Source organism: Trachypithecus francoisi, unplaced genomic scaffold (genome assembly GCF_009764315.1).
Source record: "Trachypithecus francoisi isolate TF-2019V2 unplaced genomic scaffold, Tfra_2.0 Lachesis_group11, whole genome shotgun sequence".
Taxonomy (NCBI): Eukaryota; Metazoa; Chordata; class Mammalia; order Primates; family Cercopithecidae; genus Trachypithecus; species Trachypithecus francoisi.
Genome location: NW_022681456.1, coordinates 110444183 through 110457615, shown reverse-complemented (window position 1 = coordinate 110457615; position 13433 = coordinate 110444183). Strand labels below are relative to the sequence as shown.

General features: G+C 36.0%; 1 protein-coding gene across 2 annotated transcripts in view; it reads left to right on the top strand.

The window, feature by feature from the left end:
* Positions 1–13433, top strand: part of SLCO1B3 (solute carrier organic anion transporter family member 1B3) — a 100177-nt gene that overhangs the window by 68229 nt on the left and 18515 nt on the right. Inside the window, exon 13 of one of the 2 annotated variants that reach the window (XM_033222710.1) lies at positions 13251–13315. In XM_033222710.1, coding sequence (XP_033078601.1) covers positions 13251–13315 — 65 coding nt within the window. Of the gene's footprint in view, positions 1–7216; positions 7380–13250; positions 13316–13433 lie in introns of those variants that run through there. The other variant, XM_033222712.1, reaches the window with a different exon arrangement.

Here is a 13433-nt window from a genome sequence, read left to right as displayed (position 1 = left end):
CAGTACATATTCATTATGTGTGTCTACCACAGATCCATGCACTGAGGATGCAAATGTAAATGAAAATGATAAAACTTCATTAGCATCCAGTGGGGATAGGGAATGGAGAGCGAATGTATACAGAAGAACTAGTAAACAAATAAGCAAGTAAATATGTAAACCAGGGTAAATGTGAAGCATTAGAAAGAAAAATCAATCAGAGAAGATAGAAAAAGTGAGGATAGGTAAGAGACACTAGTTCAGATATTGTGCATTGAAAGTTATATGACAAGAGACCTAAATGAAGACATGAAGAGAGAAGCTACAAGCCATGCTAAATGAGGACGGGAAAGGAACAAGCTAGGCAAAGTAGAGGAAAGACAAAGGCCCTTGTGTGGAGCATACTTGATACATACAAGGATAGAAAAAAGCATGTGAGGAAGAGAGGTATGAAGTACAATGACAGAGCTAGCATGGTCCAGATTATATTGTTCAGAGGAAAGGCTTTGGAGCTTATTCTAAGTGTGTTCAGAAGCCCCAGAGGGTTTACGCATTAGTGTTACCTAATGCTTTGGCTTACCTAATGAGAAGATGACTCTGTGCATGGCACGTGTTTTTGGAAGACAAGAATGAAATCAGGGAAAACAGAAGGCTATGATCATTCTTCACGATGAGGTATTATTGAGCATGGTTATGATAAAGGAAGTGGGAAGATATTTGTGCTTCATTCTTTGTTTTATTTCATTTTCTAAGTCAAAGCCAATACGATTTGCTTGTTGATTGAATGTGGCATGTGAGAAAGAGAATTTAAGGACGATCCCAAGGTTCTGGCTTGAGGTCTGGAAAGATGGTGATACTATTGAACAAAAGGGGAAATATGAAGGAAGGGTAGTTTGGAGGAAGTGTAAAAGCAAGATTTCTTATATCCCTGTAAAACTGAGCTGCCTGCTAGGTATCTACTGACAATCAATATGTAGAATTCACCATTTAAGAAAATCATTAAAACCATAGACACAAATCTTCGAGTTTGCAACATAAACAGATGCTATTTAAATCCAGTGGCATATTGAGATGTTCTAGGGACTGGGTACAGATGGAAACTACATCCTAGGAACAGCAACGGGCACTCTAACTTTAGAGATTAATAACAGAAGGAGAAGACACTGAAGGAAACTGAGGAGGTCCCATGAGTTATGAGGAAAACTGGGAAAGGATCATGTCCTTGAAGCACATTGAAGAATATATGAAGAAGTAATGAATAAAGAAACTATGTCAAGGCCTGCTGAGAGTTCATAGGAGTTAGGGACTAGAAAGTGACCTTTGGATTTCATTATATGCTCATCATTGTTAACCCTAAACAAAACTAGTGCATGAAGATGGGAGGTGAAACAAAAAGGGTGTTTTGGTTGTTTTAAATTTTCTCATTTTTATGGATTTAGAGATACAAGTACAGTTGTGAAACATGGATTATATGAGGCAGTGGTAAAGTCTGGGGTTTAAAGTTCCCATCACCTGAATGGTGTACTTTATATTCAGTAGGTAGTATTTCTTCCCTCCCACTCCCTTCCAACCTCCCACACTTTAGAGTCTCCAATGTCTGTTATTCCACTCTGTACATCCTTGTGTGCCCATTGTTTAGCTCCCACATCAAAGTAAGTACATGCATTTTTTACTTTCTGTTTCTGATTCATTTCACTCAGGAGAATGGCATCCATTTCTATCCACATTGCTATAAAAAGACATGATTTCATTTTTTTATTGCTCACTAGTATCCCATAGTATATACATATATACCAGTGCTTTAATCTAATTATCAGTGAATGGAAATTTAGTGATTAGTGATTCCATGACTTTGCTTTGTCACTAGTGCTGTGATAAGCATACAAGTCAGGAGGTGTCTTTTTAATAAAATTATTTCTTTGTCTTTAGGTAGACACCCTGTGGTGGGATTGCTGGATTAAATGGTAGTTCAATTTTTAGGTCATCAGGAAATCTCTGTACTGTTTTCCATAGAGGTTTTACTAATTAACATTCCCAGCAACAGTGTATAAGCATTCACTTTTCTTCTCATCTTCACCAACATCTCTTGACTTTCGACTTTGTATTAATAGCTATCCTGATGAGTATAAGATGATATCTCATTATGGTTTTAATTTTCATTTCTCTGATGATTAGTGATGTTGGGCATTTTTATATATTTATTGGCCATTTGTATGTCTTCTTTTGAAAAATGTCTATTCATATCCTTTACCCACTTTTTAATGAGGTTTTTTTTCTTTTTTTTTTATTGAGTTGTTTAAGTTCCTGGTAGATTCTGGATGTTAACCCTTTTTCAGGTGCATTGTTTATAAGTATTTTCTCCCATTCTATGGGTTGTCTGTGTACTCTGTTGATTATTACTATTTTTTTACTGAACAAAAATTTTGTAGTTTAAGTAAGTTCCACTGGTATATTATTTTGTTGCATTTCCTTTTAAGTGTTTAAACCATCTTTTTTTTTTTTTTTTTTTTTGAGATGGAGTCTGCTCTGTTGCCCAGGCTGGAGTGCAGTGATGCGATCTCGGCTCACTGCAAGCTCTGCCTCCTGGGTTCACACCATTCTCCTTCCTCAGCCTCCCGAGTAACTGGGACTACAGGTACCTGCCATCATGCCTGGCTAATTTTTTCCTTTAGTGAAGATGGGGTTTCACCATGTTATCCAGGATGGTCTCGATCTCCTGACCTCGTGATCCACCTGCCTCAGCCTCCCAAAGTGCTGGGATTTTTAATCCATTTTGAGTTAATTTTTATATATGATGAGAGATATGGGTTCAATTTTATGTCTGTATATATGCTTCTCCAATTTTCCCAGCACCATTTCTTCACTGTATATATATTTGTTACTTTGTCAAAAATCAGTATGTTGTAGATATGTGACTTTATTTCTGGCTTCTCTATTCTGTTCCATTGATCTATGTGTCTATTTTTATACTAATACCATTTTATTTTGGCTTATAGACTTGTAGTATAATTTGAAGTCAGGTAATGTGACAACTTCAGCTTTATTTTTTTGCTTAGGATGAATTTGCTAGTAAGACTCTTTTGATTCCATATGAATTTTAGGATTTACATAGGTAATTTAATAAAAATTGTGTTGAATCTGTAGATTGCCTTGGGCCAGAGAGTCGTTTTACACAATATTTATTATTCCAATTCATGAACATGAGATGTTTTTCTATTTTTTTATGCCATATATAACTTTTTTCATCAGTGTTTTGTAGTTCTCCTCATAGAGACTTTTTTACCTATTATTTTAAATGTTTCACATTTTTTGTATCTATTGTCAATAGGATTCAGTTGTTGATTTGGTTTTGAGCTTGATCATTATTGGTGTATGGAAATGCTACTGATTTTTGTACATTGGTTTTGTATCCTGAAACTTTACTGAAGTAGTTTATCAAGTCTAAGAGATTTTCAGAGGAGTTTTAGGGTTTTCTAGGTGTAAGATTATATCATAAGTGAAGAGGAATAATTCAAATTCTTCTTTTCTCATTTGGAGACCTTTTATTCCTTTGTCTTGCCTTATTGCTCCTGATAGGATTTCCAATACTATGTTGAATAGGAGTGGTGACAATGGGCATCCTCATCTTGGGTCCATTCTTAGAAGTAATGCTTATAATTTTCCCCCATTTGGTATGTTATTGACTGTGGTTTGTCATATATATGATTTTTATTATTTTAAAGTATTTTTCTTCTATGCCTAGTTTGGTAAGTGTTTTTATCATAAAGGGATGCTGGATTTTATCAAATTTTTTTTTCTGCATCAATTGATTTTATCATATGCTTTTTGAAAAAAGAAATTTCTGTTAATTTTGTAAATCACATTTTTTGATTCACCATCCTTGCATTTCAGGAAAAAGTCTACTTTTCATTGTGTTGAACCTTTTGATGTGCTGCTGAATTTTATTTTCTAGAGTTTTTTTTTTTTTTTTTTTGAGGATATTTGGATCTGTGTTCATCAGGGATATTGATGTGTGGTTTTCTCTTCTATTTGTCATGTACTTGCCTGCCTTTGGTATCAGCATGATGCTGACTTCATAGGATTAGTTGAAGAGGATTCCTTCCCCTTTGATTTTTTGAAATAGTTTTAGTAGAATTGGTATTATTTCTTCCTTTTTGGTCTGGCAGAATCTGGCAATAATTTTCTCTGGTCCTGCACTTTTTGTTGTTGTCATAAGGAGATTATTTTTATTATTACTAATTCAATTTAATTACTCATTATTGATCTGTTAAGGATTTCTATTTCTTCCTGGTTCAAACTTGTGAAGTTGTATGTTTCCAGGAATTTATCAGTTTCCTCTAGGTTTTCTGGTTTATGTATGTAGAGATGGCCATAGTAGTCTCTGATGATATTTTATATTTCCGTGGTAATAGTTTTAATGACACCATTAATATTTCTGATTGTACTTATTTGAATCTTCTTTCTTTTTTTGGTTAATCTACTGGTAGTCTGTCTATCTTACTTATATTTTCAAATAACAACTTTTTATTTCACAGATCCTTTGCAATTTTTTTTGCCCAAATTTCTGTTATATTTGTTCTTTAATATTTACTATATTCTGCTAGCTTGGGGTGCAGTTTATCCTTGTTTTACTAGTTCTGTGAGGCAAGACATTAGATTGTTAATTTGATATCTTTCTATCTTTTTGTTGTAGGCATTTAATTCTAAAAACTTCCCTGTTGGCATTGACTTGTTGTATCTCAGAGGTTTTGGTATGTTGTGTCTTTATTTTCATTCACTTCAATTTCTTAATTTTGTTTGTTTTTTTGAGACAGAATCTTACTCTGTCACTCAGGATGGAGTGAAATGGTGTAATCTTGGCTCACTGCAACCTCTACCTCTTGGGTTCAAGCTATTCTCCTGCCTCAGTCTCTTTAGCAGCTGGGATTAAAGACATGTGCCACTACACCCAGCTAATTTTTTTCATTTGTAGTAGAGGTGGAGTTTCACCATTTTAGCCAGGCTGGTCTGAAACTCCTGACCTTAAGTGAGCCACTACACCCAGCGTCATTTCAATATTTTTTAAAAAAAATTCTGCCTTGCTTTCATCATTGACCAAATAATTGTTCAGGAACAGATTATTTAATTTTCATGTATTTCTATAGTGTTGAGAATTCTTCTAGGAACTAATTTCCATCTTTATTCCACTGTATTCTGAAATGGAACTTGATATTATTTTGATTTTAAAAAAATCATTGAGTATTGCCTTTAGGCGTGGTATATGGTCAATTTTTGAAAATGTTTCATGTGTGCATGAGAAGAATGTATATTCTGAGGTGGTAGGGTAAAATGTTCTGTAAATGTTTGTCAGGTCCTTTGGGTCTAATGTCCATTGTAAAAGTTTCTTTGTTGATTTTTGGCTGCCATTATCTGCCTAATGTTGTCAGTGGGTTATTGAAAGACCCCACTAATATTATATTGCTATCTATTTTGTTTTCCTTAGGTCCAGTAGTGTTTGTTTTATGAATTGGGGTGCTCCAGTGTTGGGTGCATATGTTTCAAATTGTCATATCTTCTTAACTGATCCTTTATATAGTAACCTTGTTTGTCATTATTTATGGTTTTTGGTTTGATATTTGTTTTATCTAATCCAAGTATAACTACTTCTGCTCAGATTTGGTTTGTATTTTCATAGAATATCTTTTTATACCCCTTTTCTTTGAGTCTGAAAAGGTCTTTACAAGTTAGTTGAATTAGATGGGTTTCTTGTATGTAGCATATAGTTGAATTTTTAAAAATTCATTCTGCTAGACTATATTTTTTAAGAGGAGTGTTCAGTCTATTTATATTTAAGGTCAGTATTAATTTTTGAGGGTTGTTTCTGTAATATTGTGAATTATTTCTTAATTTGCTTTGCAGTCTCAATTAGGTAATTTTAAAATGAGATCTGTAAGGTTTATACTTTGTATGTTTCCGTAATGATAAGTATTGCTCTTTCATTTCTATGTGTTAGAACTCCTTCAAGTCTTTCTTGTAGAGTCAGTCTGTTTGTGACAAATTCCCTTAGTGTTTGCTTATTTGGGAAGTACTGTTTTTCTTCTTGAATTATGAGTCTTAGTTGAGCAGCATACAAAATTTCTGGTTGTCATTTTTTTTTTCTTTAAGAGACTGATAATAAGACCCTAATTTCTTTTGGCTTGTAAGATTCCTGATGAGAAGTCTGCTGTTAGTCTGATGGGATTCTCTTAACAGGTAATTAGATACTTCTCTCTTGCCATGTTTAAGATTTTTAAATTTATGTTGACTTTTAGTAGTCTGATGACTGTATGTCTTGTGCAGGTTATTCTTGCAATGCATCTCCCAGGAATCATCTGAGCTTTTTATATTTGGATGTCTAGATCTGTAGTAAGTCAGGGAAGTTTTTCTGAGTTACTCTTTCAAACAAGTTTCCCACACTTTTACTTTTTCTTCTCCCTCTGGAACATCCATGATTCATAAATTTGGATGCATTACATAATCCCATATATCTTGAAGGCTCTGTCAGGTTTTTCAATTCATTTTTCTATGTATTCTTCCTACTGAGTTTATTTGAAAGACTTGTCTTCTAGCTCTGAAATTATTTATTCTGCTTGGTCTGGCCTATTCTTAAAACTTTCAAAGGTATTTTGCAGTCCCCTCCATACATTTTTTTATTTTCAGAAGTTGTGTCTACTTTTCTTAGTAAAATCTATCTCTTCTTTTATACCCTATATTATTTTTCTCATTAATTTTTGATAATTTTTAACTTTCTTTTTGATCTCAAGCTTTACATAATCCCATATTACTTGAAGTTCTTATTTCATGAAGACTTCTTTAGAATCAATATTTTGGATTCTTTATCAGCATATCAGAGATTTTATTTAGGTTTGGATTCATTGCTCAAGAGTCACTGTGGTCCTTTGGACCTTTAACATTCTACCTTCTTTATACTTAAAGAATTCTTTCTCTGGTTCTTTCTAACTTAGATAAGCTATCTCTCCTTATTTTGAATTTATTTTGTTTGAATTCATTTTTTTCCATTTGAAAATGTGGCTATAATGTGTGTTGTGTAGGATCTAACAGGCTATATTGAAGAGGATCAAGAGAAAATTCTAGAAAGGGAAGTGCAACAGTCAGCACGGAAAGTTATTTTCAGGAGTAGTGTTATAAAAGAAGCTGACAAAAGGTGTGGTTGTTAGCAAAGTTGTGGAGTAAAACTTCTGTTTATGTTCAATTCTAGACATAATAGCATGCTGACATACTGATGAGAATTATCAGTAGAGATGAAGGAAACTGACAATGCAGAAAAGAGGGAAAGCAATTACAGAGGAAGGAGAAAAGAGATTAACCAAGACACAGAGTTTTTCTTTGTACAAAAAGGGAAATTGTCTATGTGGGTAAAAGACAGGTAAATGTGTACCTGTAATGTTGAAGAATATTGAACTTTTTTCTGCTGTTTCTACTTTCTTTGTTATAAAAAAGGAATGTAATCAGATGAGAAAGAGGAGGAAGAAAAGAAAGAGTCTTTAGATCAGAAAATGTGAACTAGTAATCTTGGAGATTAAAGAAACATACTGACAGGGAACATGGAACAGGAACTATTGGACAATTGCCCTGGAGGCCTCCTGAAGGTCTGTGCTTATGAATTTAAAGTGAGCACAGTCAGATGTGTGAATTATTTCCTTCAGGGATGAAACTCTTTGTACATAGGTTCAGAGAAGGCAGATGATTAGATGAAAGCATTTTTGCTTGTCTAGTACAGTAAAGGATGAGATGAATAAAAATGTGCAGAATATATGCAGAAGAGTGATTTATAACATGCTTATAAACATCATGATGAGAAAGGAAGTGAAGTGGTAAAACTAGAGATGGCCTGTGAAGAGATCAGGGGAATCGTAGCCTAAAGAGCTAGGGCTAGAGCTTCTTGTAACAGATACATGAACGGGAGTTAATTTAAAACATACGAGGTGGTTATAAGGACTGGCCAAAATGGAAAATTTTTAAAGTGGGTACTGATGAACTGACTGTGGATGGAAGAAATAAGACTTTCCATAAAAGAGACCAAGAAACTGAAAGGCTATATCATTGGGAGCATAATCTATATCATTCACATTTCTTAAAATAACTAGGAAAAAGGGCAGAAATAATTTTCACAAAAATTACAGGGAGTCTAGAATGAAAATTGTCAAGAAATGATGAGTTTGTGATGTGCCAGTCTATAGTTAATTTCAACAAGGAGGTCAGAGAATAGTATGGTAGGGTGGTGCACCTCTTCCTGGGACCTAGAGGTCTTTCAGAGGAAAGACTCAGATCTGGAAGTGGTAAAAATGAAAGATCAATAAGAACTTCTACATCTCAGGCCCATTGATATGGAGGTTGTGGAAGGAAAACAGTCCTACATGAGAGAGTTACATGGAGCATCACTGGGAGTAAACCAGGCTTTGTTTAGAACAAGAAAGTGAAAGGGCTACAAAGAATGTAGGAACTAAATATTTTGCTGGTAACAAACATGAGTTTCCCTGGGCAAAATGAAAGGGTTTGAGTAATGGAAAAAGAGTAAGCGAGTGAGTGGGATTAAGGGATATAGTAAACCATGTGGAATGAGAGTCTTGGTACACAGAGAGGATCTCAAAATCTTGACATTCTGCTGGTGACAGGATGTGAGGCATGATGTAAGTTTATGACAAACAAAACATCAATCTAAATGGCCCAAAGGAGGGTAATGTTTTAGAACATTTTTAAAAAACTACATTTTAGTGGCTTAGCTAGAAAGGATTTGGCTCATATACACAATAAATTAGAGCTTTTCTTCAATCTTTTGCAAACAGGAAAACAAGCATTCCCTACCTGTGCTATGTATTGTTAGGATTTCATTAGGTCTAACTGGAAATTACCTCAAGAAACAGCAGGTCATGATGGTTGATTGTCATTAGAAAGAACAACAGAGGAACACTTTAAATGAAATCTCTTAAATTAAATAATTAAATGAAATAGCACATTTAACTTCTTAAGGTGCTTTTTGTGATAAATTCATCCTGAGAGAGATCCATCAAAATACAGAGCTGCTCAATATCATATGTAAAGCAGGAGTCACACTACAGTGATAAATAACTTACATGATAACCATGCACGGGTGTATGCATGCAAGTGAGGATATGAGTATGAGCATGTGGCAAGAAGTGTGAGTGTTCATTCATGTGAATGTAGGGGTGAGTGTGTGTGATTGTTATTGTATATGAATATTACTGTATCACACACATTCATCATCTCCACTGAATTGTTGAAGAATTCAGGCCCACTCTTAGGAAAATATCCTCCCTATCTGTAAGTTCCCCAAGTCTCCTGCAGGCTAACCCTTTCCCTGGGTGAAAATACAGCTCAATAACAAATGTCAGTTTACCTTGTGTGTGTAGGATAAAGTATAACTTCTGAAAATCAATTACAGTGGAAAATACACGTCAGGCAATTGTCAAAAAACTCAACCAGGGGTGAAGTGCAATCTCTCCCTTCCCAAAATCTCCTTTGAGAAATCTGATATTTGAGAGTAATAACTAAATAGATAAGTTAAACTCCCCTTTCTACTGATTTCCTCCTGACCATCTCTTTGTGAAATAAACTTCCTCCTAAATAGCAGGCATGGATTCTGTATTTGTTTGTTTTTATGATCCTGATAAAGATATACCCAAGACTAGGCAATTTATAAAAGAGAGAGGTTTAATTGGACTTACAGATCCACATGGCTGGGCAAGCCTCACAATCATGGTGGAAGGCAAGGAGGAGCAAGTCACATCTTACATGGGTGGCAGCAGGCAAAGGGAGCTTGTGCAGGAAAAGTCCACCTTATAAAGCAATCAAATCTCATGAGACTTACTCACTATTATGAGAACAGCATGTGAAAGACCTGCCCCCATGATTCAATTATCTCCCACTGGGTCCCTTCAACAACATGTGGGAATTATGTGAGTAAAATTCAAGATGAGATTTGGATGGGGACAGAGTCAAACTATTTCATTCCACCCCTGTCCCCTCTGAATCTCATGTCCTCACATTTCAATACCAATCATTCTTTCCCAGCAATCCCCCAGAGTCTTAACTCATTTCAGCATTAACCCAAAAGTCCACAGTACAAAGTCTCATCTGAGATAAGGCAAGTCCCTTTCACCCATGAGCCTGTAAAAACAAAAGCAAGATAGTTACTTCCTAGATACAATGGGGGTACAAGCATTGGGTAAATACAGTAAATACAGCCTTTCCAAATGGGAGGAATTGGTTAAAACAAAGGGGCTACAGGCCTTATGCAAGTTTGAAATCCAATGGGGCAGTCAAAACTTAAAGCTCCAAAATGATCTCCTTTGACGCCATGTCTCACATCTGGGTCAGGCTGATGCAAGAGGTAGGTTCCTGTAGTCTTGGGCAGCTCCATCCCTGTGGCTTTGCAGGGTACAGCCTCCCTCCAGGCTGCCTTCTCGGGCTGGCAGCTTTTCCAGGTGAACGGTGCAAGCTGTTGGTGGATCTACTGATAGCTTCTGGAGTCTGGAGGACGGTGACTCTCTTCTCACAGCTCCACTAGGCAGTGCCCCAGTAGGGACTCTATGTGGGGGCTTTGACCCTACATTTTTCCTCCACACTGCCCTAACAGAGGTTCTCTATGAGCACCTTGCCCCTGCATTGAACTTCTTCCTGGGTATTCCACACATCCTCTGAAATCTAGGCACATCCTCTGAAATCTAGGCACAGGTTCCCAAACCTCAATTATTGACTTTTGTGCACCCACAGGCTCAACACCACGTGGAAGCTGCCAAGTCTTGGGGCTTGGGCCCTGTGAAGGCACAGCCTGAGCTCTACATTGGTCCCTTTCAGCCACAGCTGGAGCAGCTGGGATGCAGGGCACCAAGTACCTAGGCTGCACATAGCACAGGGACCCTGGGCCTGGCTCAGGAAACCATTTATTCTAGGCTTCCAGGTCTTTGATGGGAGGGGCTACCGTGAAGACCCCTCATATGCCCTAAAGACATTTTCCCCATTGTCTTGGGAATTAACATTCAGCTCCTCCTTAGGTATACAAATTTCTGCAGGCGGCTTGAATTTATCCTCAGAAAATGTGTTTTTCTTTTTTTTCTATCACATTGTCAGGCTGCAAATTTTCCAAACTTTTATGCTCTGCTTCCCTTATAAAACTGAATGCCTTTAACAGCACCCAAGTTGCCTCTTAAATGCTTTGCTGATTAGAAATTTTTTCTGACAGATACCCTAAATCATCTCCCTGAAGTTCAAAGTTCCACAAATCTCTAGAGCAGGGGCAAAATACTGCCAGTCTCTTCAATAAAATATGACAAAAGAGTCATCTTTGCTCCAGTTCCCAACAAGTCCCTTATCTCCATCTGAGACCACCTCAGCCTGGACCTTATTGTCCATATCACTGTCAGACTTTTAGCCAAAGCCATTCAATAAGTCTCTAGGAAGTTCCAAACTTTCCCACATTTTCCTGTCTTCTTCAGAGCCCTCCAAACTGTTCCAGTCTCTGCCTGTTACCCAGTTCCAAGGTCACTTCCACATTTTCAGATACCTTTTTAGCAACATCCCACTCTGCTGGTACTAATTTACTGTATTAGTTTGTTTTTACACTGCTGATAAAGACATACCTGAGACTGGGCAATTTACAAAAGAAAGAGGCTTAATCTATAAGAAAGAGGAACTTATAGTTCCATGTAGCTGGAGAAACCTCACAATCATGGTGGAAGGCAAGGAGGCTCAAGCCACATCATACACGGATGGCGGCAGGCAAAGAGAATTTGTGCAGGAAAACTCTGACCTATAAAGCCATCAGATCTTGTGAGACTTATTCATTATCATGAGAACAGCACAGAAAAGACCTGCCCCTATCATTCAATTATCTCCCACCAGATCCCTCCCACAACACATGGGTATTATGTGAGTAAAATTCAAGATGAGATTTGGATGGGGACACAGAGCCAAACCATGTCAGATTCATTGTCCTCAGTGTAATTTTGTGCCCTCAGTTGTGCTAACAAAGTGCTGCTGTCCTTTGTCAAAGCCGAGCCAAAACACACTTTCCATTTATTGTCTCTCCTAATGTATAACTATTCTGTTTAGCTTTTAATGTATTAGGTTTAATTTAATTTTTGTCTTTTAAAATTTTATAAGCTCTATTGAATTCTTTTCAGAATCTCAAAAGGCAGCTCTCTGGCAAGGTATAGAGGCAAATATGTGTACATGAAACTGAGGTTTAGAGTGCTAGTTCATTGTATTGGATTCTTATATGAGATAAGCATTATCATGCCTACTTAGCAAACAAGGAAACTGAGGCCAAGAGAGATTAAGTGATATACTTCTACAAGTCACTTGGATGAGATAAAGCATAATTTGTCTATTTACTTGCAAGACTATTAACTAGCATGGTATCTCTTAGTAGGTGCTTAGTGAATGTTTTTTGATTGATGGCGGTTACTTAGCTCTCTGAAAAAAACCATCCAGCACTTTGAGGAAAGAAACACCCTTTTTGTCAGTTAATTCAAAATTTAGTAAAAGTTGGTTATTTGAGCCACAGTCATCCCTCTCATCCCAACCCACCTCCTTTACTAATGAAAGATAATTTCATTTCACTTGGTAGGTACTAAGTTATCGCAGGGATGGTAGCATCATCAGTTTATTGAACACAGAAAAATGGAATTGTAGAAATGTAAGAGTGAGTGAATTTCCAAGTGAGGATACAAATATGCTCTGTATCTTTAATATGACAGTTAAATACATTAGATGCTACAACACAGAAAAGTTTTTTGACCCTTCTGGTTGTATAATGTAATTTACAAATCATATTAGTAAGCTATTCTGTTAACACTGATGACAGAAGTATGGTGGTAAAAAGAGGTCTTCTAAGAATTACTCCTGGATAAAAGTATATAATCTTTTAATATGAGCTACCTTGACTAAATAGTCCACACAAAATCATTTTCTTCATCAGCATAATAAAGTCTATTCTGACCACTTTCTTATAGGATTTTCATAGGGATCAAATGTGAACATATGTGTTAAACTGTCTTGAAATCATAAAGCATTGAAGAAATAAGGAAATTATTGTCACTCAGGTGTTTACCTTTAAAACAGTTGAAAATGTAACTTTATATAATGTGGGAAATTCACTTAAGAGTATTCATTCTACCAGGGAGAGGAACGATAGTGATGAATGTTTTAATATTAACTCAGTTTGATTTTTTAATGACATGTATTATTTCTTTGCTTTTATCATATTTCAGGATTGTTCAACCTGAATTGAAAGCACTTGCAATGGGTTTTCATTCAATGGTTATAAGAACACTAGGTATGACAAATATGTAGATTACACATTTTAACATATAAATGTTAATGTTAAGTCTTAAAGACTGAATGCAATTAATTTTCCACTCTATGACTGTATAAAAAGGAGTAAGTAAGAATCA